This window comes from Carcharhinus amblyrhynchos, chromosome 31, assembly GCF_965287045.1.
Source record: "Carcharhinus amblyrhynchos chromosome 31, sCarAmb.v2.hapA, whole genome shotgun sequence".
NCBI lineage: Eukaryota > Metazoa > Chordata > Chondrichthyes > Carcharhiniformes > Carcharhinidae > Carcharhinus > Carcharhinus amblyrhynchos.
Window position 1 is genome coordinate 4,073,511 of NC_137354.1, and position 27,787 is coordinate 4,101,297.

At 45.0% G+C, this 27,787-nt stretch overlaps 2 protein-coding genes across 4 annotated transcripts in view; one reads left to right on the forward strand and one right to left on the reverse strand.

The window, feature by feature from the left end:
- sgpl1 (sphingosine-1-phosphate lyase 1) overlaps positions 1–8,991 on the forward strand; it is a 76,084-nt gene extending 67,093 nt beyond the window's left edge. For both annotated transcript variants that reach the window (XM_080215678.1, XM_080215679.1), the window contains exons 12-14: positions 2,619–2,765; positions 3,170–3,290; positions 5,083–8,991. In XM_080215678.1, the coding sequence (XP_080071804.1) occupies positions 2,619–2,765; positions 3,170–3,290; positions 5,083–5,226 (412 nt within the window). In that variant the 3' untranslated portion in view covers positions 5,227–8,991. The remainder of the gene's footprint in view (positions 1–2,618; positions 2,766–3,169; positions 3,291–5,082) is intronic.
- Positions 8,992–10,662: 1,671 nt separating this feature from the next.
- pcbd1 (pterin-4 alpha-carbinolamine dehydratase/dimerization cofactor of hepatocyte nuclear factor 1 alpha) lies at positions 10,663–18,899 on the reverse strand. Of its 2 annotated transcripts, XM_080215616.1 has the most exons (5): positions 18,585–18,898; positions 18,439–18,540; positions 13,436–13,567; positions 13,234–13,314; positions 10,663–10,914 (listed from the first exon to the last, which is right to left on the reverse strand). In XM_080215616.1, exons 2-5 carry the CDS (start codon positions 18,439–18,441, stop codon positions 10,819–10,821), a joined length of 312 nt encoding a protein of 103 aa, XP_080071742.1. In that variant the 5' UTR covers positions 18,442–18,540; positions 18,585–18,898; the 3' UTR covers positions 10,663–10,818. The 2 variants fall into 2 exon arrangements, with proteins under 2 accessions (XP_080071742.1, XP_080071741.1); XM_080215615.1 differs by having other exon boundaries at positions 18,439–18,899.
- Positions 18,900–27,787: the final 8,888 nt, after the last annotated feature.

A 27,787-nucleotide genomic window follows, 5' to 3' on the forward strand; every position in this document is an offset into this window, starting at 1 on the left:
GCACAAGGACACCCAGGTCCTCAGCACAGCAGCATGCTGCAATTGTTTTTTTTACCAATTTAAATAATAGTCCATTTTGCTGCTATTCATACTAAAATGGATGACCTCACATTTACCAACATTGTACTCCATCCGCCAGACCCTCACCCACTCACTTAGACTATCTATATCCCTTTGCAAACTTTCAGTGTCCTCTGCACACTTTACTGTGCCACGCATTTTAGTGTCATCTGCAAATTTTGACACACTACACTTGGTCCCCAACTCCAAATCATCTATATAAATTGTAAACATCTTTGGAGTGTGGGAAGAAACCAGAGCATCTGGAGGAAACCTACATAGACATGGGGAACTCTGCGCAGACAATAACCTGAGGCTGGAGTTGAACTGGTTCCTTGGCGCTGTGAGGGAGCAGTGCTGACCACTGTGCCACTGTGCTGCCCTTATTGACGGTGATCTTATTGAAACACACACACCAAGAGGAGGTTTCCTCCCCATTGTGGAGAGTCTAGAACTAGGGGGGCACGGTTTTAACATTAAGCGTCTCCCTTTTAGGACTGAGATAAGAAGAATTTCTTTCACTCTGATGGTTGCCAGTCTGGAATTATTTCCTCAGAGAGAAACTGAGGCTGGGTCATTGGACGTATTCAAGGCTGAGTTAGACAGATTATTGATCAACAAATGGAGTCAAGGCCAAGGGGGAAGAGGGACGGGAAACTGGAGTCAAGACCACAATCTCGCCGATCACCAACAACCTATCCTGGTCCCCCATGCCAACGTTATAGTTAAGAAAGCCCACCAAGGCCTCTACTTTCTCAGAAGACTTAGGAAATTTGGCATGTCAGCTACAACTCTCACCAACGTTTACAGATGCACCATAGAAAGCATTCTTTCTGGTTGTATCACAGCTTGGTATGGCTCCTGCTCTGCCCCAGACCGCAAGGAACTACAAAGGGTTGTGAATGTAGCCCAGACCATCACGCAAACCAGCCTCCCGTCCGTTGACTCTATCTACACATCCCACTGCCTCGGCAAAGCAACCAGCATAATCAAGAACCCCGTGCACCCGGGTCATTCTCTCTTCTACCACCTTCCGGGAATAAGATGCAAAAGTCAGGTCACGTACCAGCCGACTCAAGAACAGCTTCTTCCCTGCTGCTGTCAGACTTTGAATGGACTTACCTTGCACTGAGTTGATCTTTCTCTACATCCTAGCTATGACTGTAACACTACATTCTGCACTCTCTCCTTTCCTTCTCTATGAACGGTATGCTTTGTCTGTATAGCGCGGAAGAAACAATACGTTTCACTGTATGTTAATACATGTGACAATAATAAATCAAATCAATGAATAATCAGATCAGATCTTGTTGACGGGAGCTGGCTCAAAGAGCTGAATGGCCTAGCCCTGCTAATTCTTGTGTTCTGATGTTTTACTGTTCTGCTGGAGTCGGCGTTTGTTGCCTGGATGCTTTGCCTTTGAGATTTTGACAGAAAGTAAGTGTTCAGATTGTCTGGGATTTTGTTTTTGAATGTGGAGAAAAGAAGGGATTTATTTTTGTGGCAGTCCTGATGTGGGCCCTGCGATCGGCCTACTGGAACATTGTCTTCAGCATCTGTGGAGTAGCTCTGAGTCATGTGGAGTCAAAACATTAACTCTTGTTTCTCAGATGCTGCCAGACCTGCTGAGTTTTCCCAGCGCTTTTTGTTTTATATTTAACATTTCCAGCGTCGAGTGTTTTGCCTGTGTTCCATAACACTTTGAGCAAGGATTCACTGGATGACGCAGGCCTTAGAAGTGGAAATATTCTGCATAAAATTAAGGCTTGCCCTTGCTGCCAAAGTTTTATTTATTATGAGTTTTACCAATTTGCTGCAGAGCGATGACCTCTGTCCTCCAGCTCCATCTGGTGGTGTGGTTCTGCCACTGACACGTGGAAAATTTTACTGAGCGAACTGGCTCATGGTCTCAAAGACAATCCTTCAAATGCATTGGATCCAAAGCAAGTTTTGGAGAAGTTGAATGATCAGAGTGAAGTGTTGGAAAGTGCTGATTGTGTTCAACCCAGGCAGAGACTTCCTCGCTTTTCAAGAGAGAAGTGGGATAAATCAGAAAGAAATCCTCTCTCCAAGTTAGGGTGGCACAGTGGTTAGCACTGCTGTCTCACAGCGCCAGGGACCCGGGTTCGATTCCCAGCTTGGGTCTCTGTGTGGGTTTCCTCCGGGTGCTCCAGTTTCCTCCCACAGTCCAGAGATGTGCAGGGATAGATTGATTGGCCATGATAAATTACCCCTCAGTGTACCTGAACAGGTGCCGCCGGACTGTGGCGACTAGGGGATTTTCACAGTAACTTCATTGTGGTGTTAATGTAAGCCTACTTGTGACTAATAAATTGACTTTAACTTTTACCTGATGCATCCTATTGGAATGCTTGGTTCTAACCGATTTTATATTTCTGTGTACTGTCTCTATTAGGCATTCTGTCACCTCATTCTCCTCCCGGTGCTGAGATGCTTCAGGATATTTTGGGCTGTTTGGTGTTGTGTTATATCGATAAAAGGTGTTGACTTTTCCCCAGATGCTAAACCATTTTCTGTCGTTTTTTTGTGTTTTACAGGTTGAGGAAAATAAAAGAAATTTTAATCTTTGGAAAACCGGAGGTGTCTGTAGTGGCCATTGGCTCAGAAACGTTTGATATTTTCCGTTTATCAAACGCGATGACATCCAAAGGGTGGAACCTCAACACCTTGCAGTTCCCTTCAAGGTGCGTCGCTGTCCCCGCCCTGTCGCTGTCCCCGCCCTGTCGCTGTCCCCGCCCTGTCGCTGTCCCCGCCCTGTCGCTGTCCCCGCCCTGTCGCTGTCCCCGCCCTGTCGCTGTCCCCGCCCCTGTCGCTCATTCTTAACAGTTTCAGTTTTAGTTATTTCCTCGGTTAGATGTTATTTGTGCGCAGCATGCCTCACCGTCACTTCTAACACTGACACAAATAAAAACATCATCTTTCCTTACTGACCACTTGTTTGATAAATAGAAGGGGGGAGATACAGTCAATATTGAGACTGCCTCACCTCCTCACTGATAGCCCAGTTACTGTGATGTGAAAGATTGATGAACAGGAACTGATTGAGGGTCCATGATGTCTTTAACCAAGATAGCCTCTTCTCTTTCAGCATCCATATATGTGTGACACTTCTACACACCAGGGATGGAGTGGCGGACCAATTTGTCACAGATGTGCGTGAAAGTGTGGCTGAAATAATGAAGAATCCTGCGGAGAAAACCACAGGCAGGGTAAGGGTACCGTCAGGTCAGGACTTGGGAGGGATGGGGTGCAATCTACTGCCGAAAAGTGTTGGATGATGACTTGCATTTATGTAGAGCTTTTCACATAGAGTCATAGTTTTATTTATGCATTCGTGGGACATGGGTGTTGTTGGTCGGCCAGCATTTATTGCCCATCCCTCGTTGCCTGAGGGCAGTTGAGAGTCAACCACATTGCTGTAGCTCTGGAGTCACATGTAGGCCTGACCAGGTAAGGACAGCAGATTTCCTTCCCTAAAGGATATTAGTGAACCAGATAGATTTTCCTAACAATCGACAATGGTTTCATGGTCATCAGTAGATTCCTAATTTCAGATTCTTTCAGTTGAATTCAAATCCCCCCATCTCTAGTGGTGGGATTTGAACCTGGGTCCCCAGAACATTAGCTGAGTTTCTGAATTAATAATCTAGCAAGAATACCATTAAGCCATTATCTCCCCCAGCATGAAAACAGGTTCTTCAACCCAACTTGTCTGTGCTGCCCTTTTTAAACCACTAAGCTAGTCCCAGTTGCCCGCATTTGGCCCATATCCCTCCATAGTTATTTTGTATGAAAGTACTGTGGAAGAAAGCGACACGTAGTGAAAGCTTTTCATCTTGCGCTTATCAGGACAGATACAGGAATGCCAAATTTCAAAGGGAACAGCAATCTATACTTGTTTCCTTTGAAATTTAATATTCTTGCATCTACCCTGGGTGTAAGATGAAAAGCTTTGACAGCACGTCTTTTTATTCTACTAAGTGACTATTTGGGGTGGCACGGTGGTTAGCACTGCTGCCTCGCAGCGTCGGGGACCCGGGTTTGATTCCCGGCTTGGGTCACCTGTGTGGAGTTTGTACATTGCTCCTGTGTCTGTGTGGATTTCCTCCCACTCTCCAAAGATGTGTGGGTTAGGTGGATTGGCCATGCTAAATTGCCCCTTAGTGTCGGGGGGGCTATCTAGGGTGAATGCACGGGGTTATGGGGCTAGGGCCTGGATGGGATTGTAGTCGGTGCACAGGAGCCTCACAACCCCAGGTTAAAGTCCAACAGGTTTATTTGGTAGCACAAGCCACTTGTTGGACCTGGGTTCGATTCCCAACTTGGGTCACTGTGCGGAGTATGCACATTCTCCCCATATCTGCATGGGTTTCCTCCAGGTGCTCTGGTTCCCTCCCACAGTCCGAAAGACGTGCTGCTTAGGTGCATTGGCCATGCTAAATTCACCCTCGGTGTACTGGAAAGTGTTGATTTTTGATCTGATTTGATTTATTACTGTCACGTGTATTAACATACAGTGAAAAGTTTTGTTTCTTGCGCGCTATACATACCGTTCATTGGGAATGAAACGAGACAGTGCAGAATGTAGTGGAGATTGCAGTGTTACTGTAAGTCTACTTGTGACACTAATAAATAAATTTTAACTTGAAACTTCAAACTTTTTTGGATTGTGACTTCAGTTCTCTGAGTCCTAAGCTCAGGAATTCCCACCTAAACCTCTTGACCTCTCTTTTTTCTTTGAGACGCTCCTTAAAGATTTTGACCATCTGACCTAATATCTCCTTATGTGACTCAGTGTCACATTTTGGATAATAATTGCTCCGGGGGCATTCTGATTCACAAGAAGCGCTATATAAATGCAAGTTGTTGATTTGTCATGGACATTAAGTTGGTGCCCATCAAGCAAACTGACAGTAGATCAACTTCAGTGGTTTATTTGGCTTGACGGGGGTCACCTGTCAGACATGTCTTGATTTTCTCTCTCTCCCCCTCCTGCTCCAGGGTGCCATATATGGTATGGCACAGTCAATTCCTGATCGTTCCTTGGTTACGGAGATATCGCACGGCTTCCTAGACTGTCTGTACAGCACTGAGCTCCCCAACACTGAGAAGAACCATATGAACGGAGCCTCGGCACAGCACTGAAACACGTAGAAACCAGGTTTTTTTTTAAAAAGGAAAAGTAAAAATCATGGATTGGGTGGCAGGAAGGAACTCTGGAACGCAATCTGACCGGTCTGAGGTATTGGAAATCCAGTCCTCTTCCGTGATTTTTTTTTTGGCAGACTCGATGGAAATGTGGAAAAATGGCAATCAGATGTACCGGGGAATGTCGTTGGTGATTTTTACACCACTTTCAAATCCCCAGAGCCTTTTCTTTGTACTTTCAAAAAAGGTTTTATCCCCAAAAATCATATCTCTGGTCCGGAATTCTTTAAACGTTGCAAATGTGAGTTCAAAACTTTAAAAAAAATTCCAAGAATTTTGAGTGAGATTTTCCAGTGAAATGAATGTGGGTATTACCTCAATATTGATCGATTAGCGACTCAGCAACAAGTGCTAGTTCACCTCGATGCCTTTCTCCTTTAATTCTTTCATTTCCAAGAATTTTTTTTTGGCAGAATCTTTCTCAAAGGAGTAAAATGGATTAAAAGTTGCTGCTGCTGATGACTGTGTGAATGGAGAACTGTGATAACTGCAGCTGGAGCAGGTTAGTGCTGCGATATCACCAGGGGGAAGAGAGGGAGTGGTGGACAGTTGCAGTCCACATGGACTGCACAGGCGACGACCAACCCCTCTCCCCTGGATGCGGCACGGTGGCACAGTGGTTAGCAATGCTGCCTCACAGTGTCAGGGACCCGGGTTTGATTCCTGGCTTCAGGTCACTCTCTGTGGAGTCTGCACATTCTCCGCATGTCAGCATGGGTTTCCTTTGAGTGCTCCGGTTTCCACCCACAGTCCAAAGATGTGTGGGTTAAGTGGATCGGCCATACTAAATTGCCCCTTAGTGTGGGGGGGGGGGGTGGAACTAGCATAGGGTCTGGATGGGCTTGTGGTCGGTATAGATTTGATGGGCCGAATGGCCACCTTCTGCATTGTAGGGATTCTACTTAGCTGTAATCATGCCAATTGAATGCTGGTCACTTACCTGTTCTGTACCATGCATTGTGGGTGGTAGGGCAGGGGAAAATCGGGACTATTGGAAAAACTATTACCTTGTGAATCAGTGAGGAAGGTGGGAGAAAGGCGTGTGAGGGACTGGTTTGACCTCTGAATGCACTGCTGCCTCACAGCGCCAAGGACCTGGGTTCGATTCCCAGCTTGGGTCACTCTGCGGAGCCTGCATGTTCTCCCCGTGTCTGTGAGGGTTTCCTCCCACAGTCCAAAAATGTGCGGGTAAGGTGGATTGGCCATGCTAAATTGCCCCTTAGGGTAAATGCATAAGGTTACGGGGAGAGGGCCTGGGTGGGTTGTGGTTGGTGCAGAATCGATGGGCCAAATGGCCTCCTCCTGCACTGTAGGGATTCTATGATTTGTCTGGTCTGAAGTTTTTTGACACGTTTCAGAATGATTGTTGAGCTTGCACTGCCTCAAATATCGTCTGGATGGTTTTCGAAAGAGTGACTCCACCTTTAATTGCCCCCAGTTAACGTGAGACCTCTTTAAACCCCAAACTAGACATGGTTATTATCAGTTACGGACAGAGGACCTACTTTAATGCTGCCATAGGAATTACTTCCAGGATTTAAATACAAAAAAAATTGCTATGCAGATATTTTTTGATTTGTTTGAAGTAATCAGATACTATGACACAGACCTGGTTCAAAGAAAATACCTAGATTGCTCCTTTGAGATTCTGCGAATTCACCCCAAATTGTCCATTTTTTTGTGTGAAAGTGCTCACTCCATTGTTGGAACTGATGGTTTAATTATTTCGAATTGTGTGTCGCTGTCTTTGTGTTTGAGTTATTTTAGTGTCAGTGCTTTGGGTACTGTGCTCCGCTGCAGTAACGAAGCCTAGGGTCTCTTGTGTGGCGATTCTGATGCTCTGAGATGCTACATGTACTGTAACAAGTATTCACACAGCGACTTATCTATGCAGGACTTGCACGCTTGTGAATAATTGCGTCAAGATTTTAACGGTACTTTCAATGCTGTCTTTAAAACCATGCTGTTTCTTACTAATCCTGAGATCCTTGAAACACAATCCCTTTTGTTTAACCTGGCTTTCAATGCACTCAGTAATAGCTGCTATTCTGGGCGAGTTACCCTTATACACCCCTCCCCCTTCAAATTTATCTGTTGCCAGTGAAACTCTTCTTGCCGGTTTCTCCTTTACTTTTCGGTTCCTCCCAGCAGGCTTAGTCTCTGAGGGGAACTTGGAATATGTGAACTTGTAGGAGGATCGATGTCTGCAAAATGCCCTCTCCATTTGAAGTGTGACATTCAGGAAATGTCCCAGACGGTAAATGGACTCCCCACTTGGCAAAGCAGATGAACTGTGCACCACTGCTGGAAACTGCCATTGATTGCACATTTATTCCCCCTCTGTCACAAGGGCTTTGAGGATAAAGTGAAGAAGAAGAGAGACTATTCTTTTCTCCTTCTTGCCCAGAGTATCTGGATTAGCACTAAGAATGAATCTGTACCTCTGCAACGAATGGAAAGTGTCATCGCCCTGAAATTGGTACATTGAAACAGTGTGTTTAGTAATGTGCTCCCACTGCCTCAACATCATTTTAAACCAGTCAGAATGGTTTCCCATAATGACTCGAAAGGGCTGCATTTCATACTGTCCTCAGAACTCCAATGTTTGCAAAAAAAGATTTATGCACAATTTTCTGACTTTTGATAGGAGGTCCGCTACCCTTTTTAGAAACTTTGTAAAATCAACACTTGCCGAGTTGCCCCCTCACCCCGTATGCAACACTCTGGTCTTTTTCTCTTCAAGAGTCTGTAAACCCATTCCATTTGCTACATTGCTGTTTGTACAAAGCAGATGCAGGAGGTCCCCACCTTCAGGCTCTGGATCCTCTTGCATAGTCTGAATAACTGTGCTGTGCTTCCACTGTACCCTCTCTGGTCACTGGGTCGTTTCCAGTGTGTTCTGTAACTAGGCAGTGCTTCCACTGTACTCTGTCATTGGGCCCTGTTTTCCAGTGTACTCTCTCTGCACTGGGCTCTGTTTCCAATGTACCCTCTCTGCATTGGGTCCTGTTTCCAGCATACTTTTACTGGTCCCTGTTTCCAGTCTACATCTGTCACAGGGCCCTGTTTCCAGTTTACTCTGTAACTGAGCCCTGCCTCCAGTGTACATTTGTCACAGGGCCTGTTTTTAGTGTATTCTATAACTGGGTCCTGCTCCTCTCTGAGGAAGAAATGCTTGAGTTTGCAAAGTGGATGTAAACCTCTGTTGGTTTTCCTTTCCACTTTCTGGATTTGATGAAGGAATTCCCCTCCCTCTCCCATCCTGTGCCACACATTTCAAAATGGGGGAGATACACTGTCCCAGCAGTTCTCTTTGATTTGCTTACTTGAGCTACTATAAGGCATGAACTTTTGTCCACTTGTATTGTATCAAACCCATTCCCACGTTGAACAGAGTTGTGCATCGGGGATCAGTGACATGTTTCTGAGACAAAAGTTATGGAACTCTACTGGGGCAGACGGTTAGCCAATGTGAGGGCACTATTCTAATGGTCGGTTTACTAGTTGGAGTTTGTATGTATTGTGAAGTTTCTAGTTAGTCCTCAGAGAGGGTATTTCCTACACCTAGGTTATTTGTATCTGGACAACAATCCCTGCACTTTTGCGTTATTAGTGTGCAAAATGATCTGAATTAATTCATTGTATTATGTATTAACATGTTTGTAATTGAAATTTGGTAATAAACTTGATTTGTTAAAACTGTGTGTAGTTTGTCTCTTTTGTAAATATCTTAATGTTGTCTGTTTCTTCTCTGTGTGCGTGTATGTACTCCCTCCCCAATCCCTTGGTGAATTCTGACCTTCTTTAAAAGCCATTCATCCCTAATATCATTCAGTTGTGATGAAAGATCACAAGACCTGAAACACTTAACTCTCTTCATGGATGCTAAGTGTTTCCAGCACTTTCTGTTATATCTGAGCCTTGTCAGCTGAGTTGGTCAGGAATGGGGCCTCCTAATCCCTGGGTTATTGTTAAGAAAGTAAGGACAGATTCATCAGAGTGGTTCCAGATATGTAGATCGGGTGCAGGAGTAGGGACTGGTCTTCTTGACAAGAAGGCTGAGAGACTTGTTGGGGGTATTAAAAATCAATTTGGACAGAGTAGATGGGGGGGAAATTGGTGGCTGGATCATGAAGACTGCACAGATGTAAGGTAATAAGTAAAAGAGGAAATGGTGACAGGAAGATCTGGAATGAAGTGTTGGAGTATGACGAAGGCAGATTCAATCGAGACATTTAAGAATGTGCAGGGTCACGGGGAGAAGGTGGTGAGACTGACACTTGGTGCATTGCTCCTATGGAGAACCAGCACACAAGGTAGGCCAAACAGCTATCTGCTGTTCTTAACAATTCTGTGATTCTTTCAGATTTTCAGCACCTGTAGGATATCTCTTTGGTCTGAGGGACTCTACCTAGTGAATTTTTGCTGCAACACTGATCAAATCATAATTTGCACCTGACCCTCAAATGCCAAGGTGCCCTAGGCACTGAAACCTGCCCCCTAAACCCTAAGGTTCCTTAAAATCTTTTTGACCAAACTTTTGCTTCTCTATCCCAATCACTCTGAATTCTATCCAATGATGATTTCTGTGAGGCGCCTAAGGATATATTTTCTTCAATCACTTGTGGGACAATGGGCGTCACTGACTGGGCCAGCATTTATTGCCCATCCCTACTTGCCCTTGTTCAGAGGGCAGTTGAGAGTCAACCACATTGCTGTGGCTCTGGAGTCACACGCAGCTCAGACTAGGTAAGGACGGTAGATTTCCTTCCCTAAAGGATATTAGTAAACCAGATGGGTTCTTATGACAATCGACAATGGTTTTGTGAAACCAAAAGAGAAAATGGTGGAAAACCTCAGCGGGTCTGGCAGCATCTGTAAGGAGAGAAGAAAAGTTGATGTTGAGTCCAGATGACCCTTTGTCAAATCTGACAATGTTTCATGGTCATCAGTAGCCTCTTTATTCTGGATATTTTTATTGAATTCAAATTTCACCATATACAGTAGCAAGATTTGAACTAGGTCCCCAAAGTCTTAAGCTTCTGGGTTTATAGTCTAGCAAAAATACCACTAGGCCATGGGTTCCCCACATGACTGTTCTAGGTGTTATACAAAACATTGTTGATTAAGCTGCCAGAGCAGTGACATTTAAACATAATCCCAGCAGTGTATCATGAGTATCAGTCAGAGGCCAAAGATTTCAGAAGGGGAATTCAAAGTAATAAACCAGAGTTTGTCTGTTCATCTGTTTTGAGTGTGGATAAGGTTTCTGAAGTTTCAGCACTAAATCTGATCGCATTTTATTTGCAAGGCATTTTTTTTCCACACAGTATGTACATTCATATGGCAACATATAGACTCGCTCCCTTCAACTCAATTTAAATATAATTACAGTTTAATCTGCAGTAAGTTTCAAACATACTGCCAGCCTTGGAAATGCTTTGAGTGCTCAAGTTCTGCTTTGAAATAAATCTCACTAAATTACAGCAATTAATTTGGTCCCTGCAACCGTGGACATACTGTTGGATTTCAATGGGAAACCATAGCTTCTTCAGTAAAGGTGGCCAGCTTAATATCACGTTCAGACAACCCTCCGCAGTCATGTGTACTCAGCGTAATATGGACCTGGAAAGGTAAAACAGAGCTGGTGAGATAGTTGCCTTTCCTTTAACTTCCCCAATTTTGTTTTTGCAGGAGGCTCCTTGCCCAACCCATGTGCTAAACAAACACTCCTGAGTTCCCTTTGGAGTTAGAGACAGGGATGACAATAGTCGTCACACTTTGAATCAGTCAATTATCACTCCGGTGACTGGAAGGAGAAACATTGACCGGATTCCTGGGGAGAATTCCCCAACTCCCCTTTGAAATAGGGCCTCTTAGCAGTCTGAGTGCTGACTGGTCTGCTGTTTAACATCTAGTTTGAAAGATAGCACCTCTGTACAGCACACTCTCAGTACTCTGGTCGCCTCACTATAGGAAGGATGTAGAAGCTATTGAAAGGGTACAGAGGAGATTTACAAGGATGTTGCCTGGATTGGGAGGCATACCTTATGAAGATAGGTTGAGGGAGCTGGGACTCTTCTCCCTGGAGAGATGAAGGTTGAGAGGTGACCTGATAGGGGTTTATAAAATGTTGAGAGGAATAGATAGGGTGGATTCTCAGAGGCTATTTCCCCGGGTTGAAATGGTCGCTATGAGAGGACACAGATTTAAGGTGCGGGGAGGCAAGTACAGAAGTGATGTTAGGGGTAAGTTTTTCACTCAGAGGGTGGTGAGTGAATGGAATCGGCTGCCGTCAGTGGTGGTGGAGGCAAACTCGCTGGGGTCTTTTAAAAGACTTCTGGATGAGTATATGGGATTTAGTGGGATTGGGGGTTATAGATAGCTCTATGGATTGGTAGGTGTTGATGTGATCAGCGCAACTCACGGACCGAAGGGCCTGTTTGTGCTGTAGTGTTCTATGTTCTACTGCACTGGGGGCACGAGCCTAGATTTTGTGCCCAAGTCTTTGGACTGGGGCTTGAATCAACAACTTCTAGTCTCAAAGGCAACAGGGCTAATATCTGAGCCACGGCTGACACCTACACATTCTCTGCATTTCATTGCTTGATGTGGATATGCCGGCGTTGGACTGGGGTAAACACAGTAAAAAGTCTGACAACACCAGGTTTAAGTCCAACCGATTAAGTCCAACCTATCAAATAAATCGGTTGGACTTAAATCTGGTGTTGTCAGACTTTTTACTTTCATTGCTTGAGCAGCGGGTATGGGAATGCTAGTGAAATTATTTTATGTGGGTGGCACAGTGGTTAGCACTGCTGTCTCACAGCACCAGGAACCTGGGTTCAATTCATGGCTTGGGTCGCTGTCTGTGTGGAGTTTGCACATTCTCCCTGTGTCTGCATGGTTTTCCTCCCACACTCCAAAGATATGCGGGTTAGGTGGATTGGCCATGCTAAATTCTCCCTCAGTGTGCTGGCCTTCATAGCGAGGGGGATTGAATATAAAAGTAGGGAGGTCTTGCTGCGGCTGTATAGGGCATTGGTGAGACCGCAGCTGGAGTACTGTGTGCAGTTTTGGGCGCCGTACTTACGCAAGGATATTTTGGCCTTGGAGGGACTGCAGAGGAGGTTTACTAGGCTGATGCCGGAGTTGAGGGGGTTGAGTTATGAGGAGAGGCTGAATAAACTAGGCTTGTACTCGTTAGAGTTTAGAAGAATGAGGGGAGATCTCATTGAGACGTATAAGATGATGAATGGGATGGATAGGATAGAGGTGGAGAGACTCTTCCCGCTCAAAGGACAGTAGGACTAGGGGGCATAGCCTCAAGATAAAGTGGGGTCGGTTTAGAACAGAGTTGAGGAGGAACTTCTTCACTCAAAGGGTGGTGAATCTCTGGATTCTCTGCCTGTTGAAGTGGTGGAGGCTACCTCGCTAAATATTTTTAAGAGGGTTGATGGGTTTTTGATAAGAGAGGGGATTAAGGGTTATGGGGAGAGGGTGGGAATGTGGAACTGAGCCACGACAGATCAGCCATGATCTTATTGAATGGCGGGGCAGGCTCGAAGGGCTAGATGGCCTACTCCTGCTCCTATTTCTTATGTTGTTATGTTCTTATGTACCCGAACAGGCATCAGAGTGAGGCGACTAGGGGATTATTGCAGTGTGAATGTAAGCCTACTTGTGACTAATAAACAAACTTACTTATTGTTGAATATTTTATCCACATTGATTTGAGGGGGCGAGGAGGAATGCATGAATCATTCTTTACCCCAGGTCAGCTACAGTCATGATTCCAGCCTAACTCACTGAACAGTGATGGGCTCTGTTGTTGTAGGAGCTTTCTACATTTGCAAAGTGATGATGACTGTGTCCATTAAAGATTTTGACTCCCAGGCACTTTGATTATGAAAGGCACTATACAAATGCAAGTTCTGACTCTACCTTATTGTAAACGTTAAACCACTCCGGGTGATGGTCCATTTTCTCAGCTTGTAGTGCCACTCTTGTCATGAAACCAAAAGCCTTTCGGGGAAGGGAAAAAAAAATGAGGAAATGGTAGATTTACTGCAAAAAAAACCCCCCCTGTCCCCTCACATTTGCTCAATTTTTCATTTTTAAAAAAAGACAATTGAGAAATCCTGACCTGGTTGAAGTTTTTAAAGATGAACTCTTTATAAATTGCATCTCTTCCTTCAACTTCAGACCAGCCCACTGCTCGGAGATTGGGAAGCAGTTGCTCGCGTTGTTCAGCACTCAGTCTGTGTGCCTTCCCTGCCTAAAAAAAGCATTAAAATAAAAGCCATTATATTCTAGTACTATCAGTGTTAAACCAACTCCCCCGTCTGCTATTTTTGTCAAGAACGCAGTGACTGCAAAATTTAATCCATCAACAGTGGAGTTTGCCCAAATATTTAGGACTATAGGGGTAGGTAGGCCATTCAGCCCCTTGAGTCTCCTCCCTCATTAATACAAATCATGGTTGATCTATCTAAATGCCACTATCCCCATGTCCCTTGCTGTCTTAAATCTAGAGATATGTTCATCCGTCTTAAACATACTTAATAACTGAGCCTCATAGCCCTTTGGGGTAGAGAATTTCAAAGATTTACCCTCCCACCAACTGAGTGAAGAAATTCCCCCACGAGTCCTAAATGTGTCCCCCACCCTTTTTTAGACTGTGTCACCTTGTTCTGGACACCACCTGCTGGGGAAACATCATGCATGTCTATCTTTCAAGCCCACGAGATTGCCTCTCGTTCTTCTAAACTCTAAGCATACAAACTTAGTCTCCTCAAGAAGACTACCCCAGGGAATAGCCTGTCGATCCTTTGTTGTGCTTCCCCCCCCACCAAGGCAAATAAATCCTTCCTTGGGTAAGGAGACCAAAACTGTACGCACTACCCCAGCTGCGGTCTCACTGAGGCTCCACAGAAATCCATGTTTGGTCCAGTACTCAAATCCTCTTGCAACGAAGAGTAGCTCAGAACCCTGCAGCTCCAGTTTCAGCAGCTGGTTGTGAGATTCCTGGTCATCCAGGCTGCCGGAAGCGTCCAGGAATTTCCACATTATGGGATGGGCAATGCACAAGGCCACGCTGGCCTGCCTTCATAAAACTCAAAGTTAAGGTAAATACTTAGGTAAACAGCACCTCTTCCCTCACACACCAAATCCCCACGCCCGTACTTTGCTTCCAGCTGCACTCAAGTGGCCAGCTGCTGTCTTATTTATTTATTTGTCACAAGTAGGCTTACATTAACACTGCAATGAAGTTGCTGTGAAAATCACCAAGTCGCCACATTCGGGTACACTGAAGGAGAATTTAGAATGGCCAATACACCTAACCAGCGTGTCTTTTGGACTGTGGAGGAAAACCCACACAGACACAGGGAGAACATGCAGACTCTGCACAGACAGGAATCGAACCTGGATCCCTAGCGCTGTGAGGCAGCAGTGCTAACTAACTCTGTGCACTTGGTAAGACCATGTCTACACACTCTGAAATTCTACAGTGATGAGTCAGCACTGCTGTTGGCTGGAGAATCTCATTCAAACCAGCTACTGAATTAACCAGCCACCTCCCCTGTCAGGAACTTGTTTAGCCCCAAGACTGAAAGAAACTTAACCGTTAACTGTAGTAAAACCTGAAATGCAAACTGGGCTAGATTTCAGATAGATTAATCCTTTAACATTCCCTCATCAAATTTCCAGGCTCCCACACTGAGACTAGATGCTTACTTAGTGCTTTACCCATTCTCCAATGGATCATAGCCACATGGCTGTTTTTGGGATCCTGCAGCGTATAAATTAGCCTGCTGCATTTCCTTTATTGCAACAATGATCACACTTCAAGAGTGCTTCTCTGGCTGTCACAGAGATTTACAGCATGGAAACAGGCCCTTTGGCCCAACACATCCATGCAGCCCTTTTTTTAACCACTAAGCTAATCCCAATTGCCTGCATTTGGCCCATATCCCTCTATACTCATTGTACCCATGTAACTGTCTAAACGCTTGTTAAAATGGAAATTGTACCTACCTCTACCACTACCCTAGCAGCCTGTTCCAGACATTCACCACTCTCAGTGAAAAACTGCCCCTCTGGACACTTTTGTATCTCTCCCCTCTCACCTTAAACCTATGCCCTCTAGTTTCAGACTCTGCTACCCTTGGGAAAAGATATTGACTATTTACCATATCTGTGCCCTCATTATTTTATAGACCTCTATAAGATCATCCCCAAGCCTGCTACATTCCAAGGGAAAAAAGTCCCAGTGTATCCAGCCTCTCCATATAACTCAAACCATTAAGTCCTGGTAGCATCCTAGTAAATCTGTTTTTGCATTCTTTCTAGCTTCACAGAATCATTGAATCTTACGGCGCAGAACGAGGCCATTCGGCCCACCACACCTACACCGACCACAATCCCACCCAAGGCCTATCCCCATAACGTTCTAGCTAGTCCTCCTAACACTAAGGACAATACAGCATGGCCAACCCATTTAACCTGCGCATCTTTGGACTGTGGGAGGAAACCGGAGCACCTGGACGAAACCCATGCACATGCAGGGAGAACGTGCAAACAGACAGTGATCCGAGCTGGGAATCGAACCCAGGACCCTGGCGCTGTGAATCAGCAGTGCTAACCACTGTGCCACCAAGCTTCCCCAGGCTAGAAGTTAATTTAATAATAACCTTTCTATAATAGGGTGACCAGAAGTGAACACAGTATTCCAAATGTGGACATCCTAAGTTCCTAAAAGGCACTATGAATAATTTATCTTTTATTCATTCACGCTGTGCCTTCCACTTAATTTCAAAATCGATTGACTGATTGTTCGGGGTCCTGTGCAGTTGATACATCATATTTCACTGAGTGTTACTCAAAATCCAACTCTCCAGATAAGAAAAGTAACCAGTTCAGAGATCTGCTACAGATCAGAGAAGATACATTTAAAGTCAAGTGCCGTACAAACAGCACACTGACTTCTACTCAAACTGATGCGATGGTTACTTTTTGCTAGATTATATATTGTGAACATTCTGTTAAGAAGCTGAACGCTACTTTAATCTATATCCCCTGAACATTCACAGCAAGCAAGTTACCGTCATCATATTTTAGGTAGAATTCAAGTGGGCAGTGAGTAAGGAACGCGATTGGTTTGGATCATTTCTTTTGAAGAAAGGGAAATCTACAGTTTCAAGGCTGGGTTAGCTGAGAACTCAGGGTCTACGCAGGTTCCAAACCATCTTCCCCAACCACAGACAATTGTCCCGTGAACTTATGCTGAGGGAATGGAGCCTCTGACAAGGGTCGAAAACAAGAGAGACTCCACTGAAACTGATAGCAACAGCTGGAGCTTGCATGTGAGCAGAACAACCTGGATTCAGTGACTCCCTGCTTCTCCTGAGGGTGCACCGATGCAGTCTCACCCAATAAGCAAGTAATGGGATGGCGCAGTGGTTAGCACTGCTGTCTCACAGCGCCAGGGATCTGGGTTCGATTCCCGGCTTGGGTCACTGGCTGTGCAGAGTCTGCATGTCCTCCCTGTGTTTGCAAGGGTTTCCTCTGGGTGCTCCGGTTTCCTCCCACAGTCCAAAAGACGTGCATTGGCCGTGATAAATTCTCCCTTGGTGTACAACCAGGGGATTAACACGCAAGCTTAACGCAAAATACTGCGGATGCTGGAATCTGAAACAAAAACAGAAAAACACCGGAAAATCCCAGCATCTGTGGGGAGAGAACAGAGTTCAGATTAACTCTTCATCAGAGCTGGCTTTCTTGTGACACTAATAAATAAATTTTTAAATGGGGAATTGATGGGAACCTCCTCTGTAAGAATTCTTAAAAAGTTACACCTTGTTGAATGAGATGTAATTGAGTTTTTTAAAAGCAATGTTCTAATTTCATAACTGCTGTTAAACAAACACTCACTAATCCTGAAAAGCTCCTGAAAAGATATTTGTGAAATATCAGAGATAAAAATATTTCACACACTTAAAAAATGTTATTTTGATGTGGACATTTGGGGCCCAGTGACCCTGTTTCAGCTGCAAATGTTACGTAAATCAATATTTTAAAGTTTGTTTGTCACAAGTAAGGCTTACATTAACACTGCAATGAAGTTACTGTGAAAATCCCCTAATTGCCACACTTCGGGTACACTGAGGGGAAATTTAGCATGGCCAATGGACCTAACCAACTTTCGGATTGTGGGAGGAAACTGGAGCACCTGGAGGAAACCGGAGCACCTGGAGGAAACCCACGCAGACACAGGGAGAACATGCAGACTCCACTCAGTGATCCAAGCCGGGAATTGAGCCCGGTCCCTGTGAGGGCAGCAGTGCTAACCACTGTGCCACCGTGCTGCCACTCCCTCTCTGGTAGAACATGTGTACCTATTGATGCAGGAATCACATCTGCCTCTGACTTGTGTAGATTCCAACCTAGTCAAGGATAACACATTATCACATCCAGCCGCTAAACAGGACAATTTAATTCAATTAGTCGCTTGCAAATATTGTGTGCCACACAATCAGAGGGTCCTGCAGTGTAGGGGCTGCCGGAGAATGTGAAATGTTTGCACCTCATTAAAGTTTGACTAGAAAGCAAACACGAAGCAGGTCCCTGTGCCCCTGATCATTGCCCTCACCCCCTGGAAGAAATGTTGTTTGCAGTGACCGAGTGCCATAGCAACCGCTGTGATAATCTCAGCCAAAAATCAAAGGATCACAGCCGCTCTGAGAACGAGGATGGCGCAGGCAATACTGCAACTATGAAAAGGCAGAACTGGCGTTTGCAGATTGTTCGGTGCGTAACTCAGCCGTGCAAAATAAAACTGTCCAAACCCAAACATTCATATAAATTCCAATTTGAAATTCTGAAACCAATTACTGCAAATAACATTAACGTCACGCGAGAATTGCTTTCTGAAATCTCTGGTTCTGCACATCTAGAAAAAAGTGAAAAACGCAAAACGTTTATTATTTTTTAAAAATTTACGAATTTTATAAAATGTAATTTCACTGACGGATTTCCTTAATCGCTTTTAATTCTTGAAGCACGATCGAAGCACCTTTGAGTTGCCTACCAATGCACCCCTCAACAATAACAAAAAACCCTCAATAAGGCAAATAATTAATGACTTACCATTGACAATTAATCTTCTGCACCACCGGCTCCCGTGGGGTTGAATTGGAAATTTAGAACCTTGTTTCGGTAGTTTAGAACGTTGCCCCGGAGATTTAGAACCTCGTCCCGGGAGTTTAGAGAACGTTACCCCGGAGATTTAGAACCTCGTCCCGGTAGTTTAGAACGTTGCCCCGGGGATTCAGAACCTTGGCCCGGGAGTTTACAACGCCGCCCACTTGGTGCAACAGGCGTGATCTGACAACAGGTCTCTTGCTAACACAGTCACTAAAACCCAGGACCTGTGCTAGGTGGCAGCAGGGAAGGCCAGTGACAAGGCAGCAACAGGTGAGGAAGAGAAGGAATGCAGTTTAAAGACTTAAGCGCAGGGGCTGGAGGAGGTGGATCGCACACGTTGTGTCATCATTTCTGCACGCACCATACAAGCCGGTTTGCAAATGCTTGAGTTGTTTGCAACAGGGCTTCTAAAGCAGTATCGAAGGGCACCTAAACTTGGGTCCTTGCAGTGCTGTGGAAGGGGCAGGTCTCTATTCAGTGAAGAAGACTGTTGTAATGTGGCAATCTGTCCTGTAATGGCTTAGCCTGCACTCAGTCAGATTGTATGGCAGGTTCTGACAGTTGTTCATAAGTTGAGCAGGTTTTTGTCACATCTCATGTTGCAAGTTTACTCTGGTCCAATGTCCTTTTTTTTTATGCATTGGGTCCACACTGCCAGAAAACCAGGGCTGCTTCAAGAGTAATAGGTGACCTTTATGCGAACCTTCAGTGTTGTGCACAATTAACTTTCGAAAATGAATGTTGTACACTAGCATGAATAAAAATTCTGCATCTGTGATGATGTGGAAATTCCATCATTGGACTGGGGTGGGCACACTAACCTGGCGCTGTGAGACTTCTTAAAGTCCAACAGGTTTATTTGGAATCACGAGCTTTCGGAGCGCTGCAGCAGTGGTTAGCAGTGCTACCTCACAGCGCCAGAGACCCGGGTTGGATTCCCAGCTTGGGGTCACAAACTGAGTGGAGTTTGCATGCCCTTCTGTGTTTACTTGGGTTTCTTCAGGGTGCTCAGGTTTCCTCCCACAGTCCAAAAATGAGCTGGTTCGGTGCACTGGCCGTGCTAAATTCTCCCTCAGTATATCCGAATAGATGCCGGAGTGTGGCAAAAAGGGAATTTTCACAGTATATTCATTGCAGTGTTCACGTAAGCCTACTTGTGACACTAATAAATGAACTTACACTTACATGCAAAGGGGTAACATTATGATCTTGATTGTACGTTCTAATTGCTCCACACTTTTCACAGAATATGGATGCCATGATGGCACAGTGCCAGGGACCTGGGTTTGATTCCAGCGTCAGGTGACTGTGTAGAGTTTGCACATTCTCCCCGTGTCTGCATGGGTTTCCTCTGGGCGGTCCGATTTCCTCCCACAGTCCAAAGATGTGCGGTTTAGGTGCATTGGCCAGGCTAAATTGCCCCTAGTGTTAGGGAATTGGCAGGGAAAATGTGTCGGATTATGGGAATAGGGCCTTGGTGGGATTGTGGTCGGTGTACCGACTCGATGGGCTGAATGACCTCCTTCTGCACCGTAGGGATTCTATGTACTGGAAGAAATCCACATTATAATGTGTAATGTGACTCCTGTGTATATCAGCAACATTTACTGGATGATTTTATGCATAATTTACTCAGCAATTACTACGACAGACCTTTTTGCTAAGATGATGCATCAAATCAAGCCCAAGATGGGGTACAATGCCTTATCTTGTCAGTTTGGATCAAGTTTGTCTCTTTCCTGAGGGGAATGGGATTTAGTTGGATTTTGAATTTGGCTTCTGGAGCAAGGAATGGATTTGGGTTTTGAATGATCCACTCTGAGCACTGGCTTTGTAATTTAAGAATAGAGTTAAAAAAAAAAGCAATTATTGCAACAGACTAGCTGACATTAGGTTACGATCCTTGATATTATTCACTGGTTTGCAGTTTTGGAACAGTCGTACAGATGTACCAGTTTGTAAAACTGTGGTATTAACGGAACGAGGAATGTAACATGAAATTCTGAGAAACATTGCAGTGTAAATCTATATGTGTGCAAGTTTCTCAGAAGACTAAGGAAATTTGGCATATTGGCTACAACTCTCACCAACTTTTACAAATGCCCTATAGAAAGCATTCTTTCTGGTTGTATCACAGCTTGGTATGGCTCCTGCTCTGCCCAAGACCGTAAGGAACTACAAAATGTAGCCCAATCCATCACGCAGACCAGCCTCCCATCCACTAACTCTGTCTATGCTTCCCATTGCCTTGGCAAAGTAGTCAGTATAAGGTAAGGACCCCACACACCCCGGACATTCTCTCTTCCACCTTTTTCCGTCGGGGGAAAGACACGAAAGTCTGAGGTCACGCAGCAACCGACTCAAGGACAGCTTCTTCCCTGCTGCTGCTGGACTTTTGAATGGACCTACCTTGCATTAAATTGATCTTTCTCTGCACCCGAGCTATGACTGTAACACTACATTCTGCACTCTCTCCTTTCCTTCTCTATGAACAGTATACTTTGTCTGTACAGTGCGCAAGAAACAATACTTTTCACTGTATGCTAATGCATGTGACAATAATAAATAAAATCAAAAAGTATGTGAATTTATATCAATCGGTTTTGACCATTCATTCCCACTGAACATGAGTAATTTCATGAATAGCTCATTCACTTTTTTCATTTTTTGCTGCTCTGATATTATAACAAACACACCTTTTAAGCTTGAAAAAAGATAAATCTTTATCTTTAACTTGCTGTGCTGCCTCGTACACAGAAGGACCAGTTTGAATTGCTTCTGTTAGATCCTGAGTGAGATTCTCCAGCTACGCTCACCTCTAAACCGGAGAATCGCACCCGAGGTCAACAGATCTTTGAATGGTCAGACCTCCCTCCACCCCCTCACTACAATTCCTGTAGCAGGTGGAACAGGAGGATTCTAGCCCACATCAGTCTCCAGAATAAGCAAAATACTGCAGATGCTGGAGTTTGAAAGCAGAACAGAGGACACTAGAGAAACTCATCAGATCCATCGGGAAAATGATACAAAAGTCTAGGGTCACGAACCAACCGACTCAAGAACAGCTTCTTCCCTGCTGCCATCAGACTTTTGAATGGACCCACCTCGCATTAAGTTGATCTTTCTCTACACCCTAGCTATGACTGTAACACTACATTCTGCACCTTCTCCTTTCCTTCTCCCCTCTGTACTTGAATTGCAGAACCAATCTCTGAAAATGTTGGAAACCAATTTGTTGAGTGCTCCACTCTGAGTGCAGATGAGATATGGAGGTGTGCAGTGTTTGCGGTGATTGAAAAGGTGTTTCACTTTCACCTGTATCCGGCTGGCTCACTCTCATCTCTCTGCTTTCGTCACCTGAGAGGAGGTTTGTGTATCAGAGGGAGGGTCAAACTCCTCGACAAGACTGTAGATTGAGTGGTTTGGCACACGCTGCCCTGCATACATTTGCCACACGAGGGCGGTATTGCCTGTGTAAACTGATCGCTATTGCTTGAATCTTGTAAGTTGTCATTTAAACAGGGTTAAAGATGGGTTTTTTTTTGGTTACTTAACTGATTAGATCATAGAACCAGTAGATCATAGAACCCTACAGTGCAGAAAGAGGCCCTTTGGCCCATCGAGTCTGCAATCCCACCCAGGCCCTACCCCCATATCCCTACATATTATACCCGCTAATCCATCTAACCTACACATTCCTGGACACTAAGGGGCAATTTCTCAGCATGGCCAATCAACCTAACCTGCACATCTTTGGACTGTGGGAGGAAACCGGAGCACCTGGAGGAAACCCATGCAGACACGGGGAGAATGTGCAAACTCCACACAGAGTTTAACTTAGAGCGATGTTTCAACAAATAATTCCAAGCTCTCAGTTCAGGCCTGTTACAACCAGTATTTACAAATTACAAGCCAGGAGTGGGATGGAATACTTCCCACCTGGCAAACACAGCAGGTCTCCAACAGTGCTTAGAGTGGAGGCCTCGAGTATTTTGGGCTCCCTGTCATTGAGGGTGGGGATATTTGTGAAGCCTCCTCCTTCATGAGTTGGTCAATTGTGCACCACCATTCCCGACTGGATATGGCAGGACTGCAGAGCTTGGATCTGATCCACTCACTAGTGCAAGTATTCCTGTGTGTAGCTTCACCAGATTGACACCTCATTTTTAGGTGTGCCTGGCTCTGCTCCTGGCATGCCCTCCTGCACCCTCCCTGGTTCAGTGGGGGGGGGGGGGGGGGGGGGATACGCCAGGCCATGAGGTTACAGGTTGTGGTTGAGTCCAGTTCTGCTGTTGCTGATGGCCCACAGTGATTCGTGGATGGCCAGTCTTGAGTTGCCAGATTTTACCCTATTTAGTACAGTGGCATTGCCACACAAACCAGATGTACAAACAAGGCCTCCTCCAAAATGTCAAGCGCACCATTTCAGAATTCCTTCCTTGGTTGTGTAGGATTAATGTGGGTATGCCGGCGTTGGACTGGCGTAAACACAGTAAAAAGTCTGACAACACCAGGTTTTAGTCCAACCTATTTATTTGATAATATACTCGCAAGCTTTCGAGGGGTTACCCTCTTCGTCAGGTGAATGGAGAGTTCTGGCCTCAGACAGAGCATATACTCTGTCTGAGGCCAGAACTCTCCATTCACCTGACGAAGAGGGTAACCCCTCGAAAGCTTGCGAGTATATTATCAAATAAATAGGTTGGACTAAAACCTGGTGTTGTCAGACTTTTTACTGTGTGTAGGATTAGACATAAGACATTGGAGCAGAATTAGGCCACTCGGCCCATCGAGTCTGCTCCGCCATTCAATCATGGCTGATATTTTTCTCATCCCATTCTCCTGCCTTTTCCCCATAACCCCTGATCCCCTTATTAATCAAGAACCTATCTATCTCTGTCTTAAAGACACTCAATGACCCGGCCTCCACAGCCTTCTGCGGCAAAGAGTTCCACAGATTCACCACTCTCTGACTGAAGAAATTCCTCCTCATCTCTGTTTTAAAGGATCGTCCCTTTAATCTGAGGTTTTGCCCTCTGGTTCTAATTTTTCCTGCTACTGGAAACATCCTCTCCACGTCCATTCTATCTGGGCCTCGCAGTATCCTGTAAGTTTCAATAAGATCCCCACTCATCCTTCTAAACTCCAATGAGTACAGACCCAGAGTCCTCAACCGTTCCTCATACGACAAGCTCTTCATTCCAGGGATCATTCTTGTGAACCTCCTCTGGACCCTTTCCAAGTCCAGCACATCCTTCCTTAGATACGGGGCCCAAAACTGCTCACAATACTCCAAATGGGGTCTGACCAGAGTCTCAGAAGTACATCCCTGCTCTTGTATTTTAGCCCTCTCGACATGAATGCTAACATTGCATTTGCCATCCTAACTGCCGACTGAACCTACACATTAACCTTAAGAGAATCTTGAACAATGATTCCCGAGTTCCTTTGTGCACAGAAACCAAGTCATTCCTTCTTTTTACTTCTCTGGCTGCCCCAATGCGGCTAATTCAATGTCCCAGCTCCAGAGAGTGGGTAAGTGAGTGAGGGGGTAAGGAGTGGCATCTGGTTCATGTGTTGGGGGGGGTTTCATGGGGAATCTGGGATGGATCGGGTCTGTAGTATAGTTACCCAAGAGTTAATGCTGGCTTTAATCTTCTAACCATTCCTGGGTTGGTGAATCAGAACAAACTGGACTCAGAGTTCCAGACACTTCAAAACTTCCCAGGAAAATCCCACAGAGGATAGGTTTATGGACGAAAAGGGATTGGTTTAGGTTAGTGGGTCATTGTTTTGTAACTGGTCGGCGCAACATCGTGGGCCGAAGGGTCTGTTCTGCGCTGTAATGTTCTATGTTCTATGTTCTATGAGACCTTGCTCTGGGATTTGAAAGGTGTCCCCCAGTCCTTGTCCTAGGATTCCTCTGGGATACGGCTATTGGAAGATATGATTAAAAGTGGCAGCACCAGGTGGAAAAAGTGGTGAAGAAAGCATATGGCATAGTTGCCTTCATTGGACGAGTATAAAAGTGTTACAGTTGTATAAAATGTTGGTGAGGCCACATTTGGAATACTGTGTCCAATTCTGGTCACCACACTACCAGAAAGACGTGAAGGCTTTGCAGAGGGTACAGAGTAGGTTTACCAGGATGTTGCCTGGTAGGGAGGGTATTAGCTATGAGGAGAGATTGAATAAACTGGGATTGTTCTCCCTGGAGAGATGGAGGCTGAAGGAATATCCTGATTTCTGTAGTGTTCTATGTTCTAAAGAAGTTTATAAAATTATCAGGGGTATTGATAGGGTGAAGCTTTTTCCCAGGGCAGAAATGACAATTACAAGGGGGCACAAGTTCAAGGTAAGAGGGCGGGGGGGAAGGGGGGAGGTTCAGTGGAGATGTGCGGGGGGAGTTTTTTTTTACACAGAGGGTGGTGGGGGTCTGGAATGCACTGACAAGTGAGGTGGTTCAGGCAGACACATTAACGATATTGAAGACTTATCCAGATAGACACACGAACAGATGGGGAATAGAGGGATACAGGTTGGTCTAGATAGAACAATGTGACCAGCACAAGCTTGGAGGGCTGAATGGCCTGTTCCTGCACTGTTCTGTTCTTTATTCTTCATTTCTGGCTGTGACCCTGGCTATTATTCTGATGTTGTGGAGATGCCGGTGTTGGACTGGGTTAAACACAGCAAGAAGTCTCACAACACCAGGTTAAAGTCCAACAGGTTTATTTGGTAGCAAAAGCCGCTAGCTTTTGCCCTGTTTGTGACTAGAAATCCCACTCACCTGTCAAAGGGGCAGTGCTTCGAAAGCTAGTGGCTTTTGCTACGAAATGAACTTGTTGGACTTTAACCTGGTGTTGTGAGACTTCTTAGTGTTACTTTGATGACATGAACTTTGCGTTTAGGGTGTGATTGGAGTCCTGATTTTGAACACCGTGGGCAGGATGTGCAGATAGAGGATGATTAAGAGCTGTGAGGGTAGCAATCGCAGTATTTACTGGGAGTATTTTCCAGTATTAACACTATCACAACTCACCACAGTATATCACAGAGTCACTGGATCTAGTGATGCTGTAAAGCTTCACTCCTCACTCCCTCAGTGCTCTCACTCAGTAATCTCTCTGACAAACAGCCGGTGATTGGAGTTACAGCGGATAGTGAAATGCAGGATCACAAAAAACTGCAAATAATTTTTTGACGCTTATTCCTCCCACTGCTCCCGTACACAAACCATCTTTTACATTAACTCATCTTCTGTTTATAAGAACATAAGAACTAGGAGCAGGAGTCGGTCATCTGGCCCCTCTGAACCTGCTCCACCATTCAATAAGATCATGGCTGATCTTTTTGTGGACTCAGCTCCACTTACCCGCCCGCTCACCATAACCCTTAATTCCTTTACTGTTCAAAAATTTATCTATCCTTGCCTTAAACATTCAATGAGGGAGCCTCAACTGCTTCACTGGGCGGGGAATTCCACAGATTCACAACCCTTTGTGTGAAGAAGTTCCTCCTCAACTCAGTCCTAAATCTGCTTCCCCGTATTTTGAGGCAATGTCCCCAGTTCTAGTTTCACCTGCCAACGGAAAGAATTTCCCTGCTTCTATCTTACCTTCACGATCTTATATGTTTCTATAAGATCTCCCCTCATTCTTCTGAATTCGAATGAGTATAGCCCCAGTCTACTCAGTCTCTCCTCATAAGCCAACCCTCTCAACTCCCAGAATCAACCTAGTGAATCTCCTCTGCAGTCCCTCCAGTGCCAGTATCTCCTTTCTCAAGTAAGGAGACCAAAACTGTACACAGTACTCCAGGTGTGGCCTCACCAGCACCTTATACAGCTGTAACATAACCTCGCTGTTTTTAAACTCCATCCCTCTGGCAATGAAGGACAAAATTCCATTTGCTTCTTAATTACCTGCTGCAGCTGCAAACCAACACCTTGAGATTCCTGCACAAGGACACCCAGATCCCTCTGCACAGCAGCATACTGCAATTTCTTATCATTTAAATAATTACTGTTTAGTTTAATTGATTAGTTTGAGATCTTACTCTTTTGAGAACTTGATTTGGAGGCTTTCAGTGGTATCTTTTCTTTTGTTCATTTGTGGGACATGGGCATCACTGGCTGGGCCAGCATTTATTGCCCAATTGCCTTTGAACTGAGTGGTTTGCTAGGCCCCTGCAGAGGGCAGTTGAGAGTCAACCACATTGCTGTGGCTCTGGAGTCATGTGTAGATCAAACCAGGTAAGGACGGCAGATTTCCTTCCCTGAAGGGACATTAGTGAACCAGATAGGTTTTTCCAACAATCGACAATCGGTCATCCGTAGATGCTTGATTCCAGATATTTTTAAATCAAATTCAAATTCCACCGTTGCCGTGGCGGGATTCGAATCTGGGTCCCCAGAACGTTAGCTGAATTAATCATCTAGTGACAATACCACCAGGCCATCGAGCTCTTGGCTCAGAGCACCATCTGAATGCTGTGTCAATAATTTGTTAAGTTTTACTGATTCACATATTATGATTTTAGATTTTTCCTAGTTAACCCTGCTGTATTTACAGTGTAAGAAGTCTCACAACACCAGGATAAAACCAACAGGTTTATTTAGTAGTAAACACAACTTTTAGAGCACTGTTTCTTTGTCAGGTAACTTACCTGATGAAGGGGCAGCACTCCGAAAGCTAGTGGCTTACTGTGTTTACCCCAGTCCAACACTGGTATCTCCACATCATACTTACATTGACCAGCAGATGGCAGGAGAGGCCTATGCTGGGGCAAACTCAGTGATTTACAGCACAGAGGTCAGGTTTTATAACATTAATATTTTTAAGCATTGATTTGCATTTGTTATCAGTCCTCGTTTTTCAATTTCTTGGAAGAAAAGCTGAAGTCTAGCAACAGGCACAGTAACGGGCTTGAATGGATTTTCTGTTGGCCCGTGTGGTATAATTGAAATGACAGTCGCTGACACACACGTTCTGTGTTATTTCAGCTGAATGTCTGTTCTTACTTGGAGCAGACACAGATAGATATCCTTTTGCTCTGATGCCCTGCACCCCAGGCCGATGTTAATGTAATGATGGGGAAAGGACGTGAGCCAGGAGTCAGCCACAAGCTCCCTGCTGCCCTTCCTCAGACACAGAGAGAGTGGAAGGAAAGGTGGGACTGGAATTAAGATGGAATTAGGAGCCGTAATTTCTCCCATTTTGCTGCTCTCTGCAAGACAGTCTTCCTGAGACGGGGCAGGGGGCTGGGGGCTGACTAACCGCCGGGCAGGTAG

Coding starts and splice junctions, on each gene's coding strand:
- pcbd1 (XM_080215615.1), bottom strand. Junction 13,315..13,435: donor TCTTTAAAAACTTCAACCAG/GTCAGGATTTCT, acceptor CTTCCCCGAAAG/GCTTTTGGTTTCATGACAAG. Junction 10,915..13,233: donor GGTTTAACGTTTACAATAAG/GTAGAGTCAGAA, acceptor TTACCTTTCCAG/GTCCATATTACGCTGAGTAC.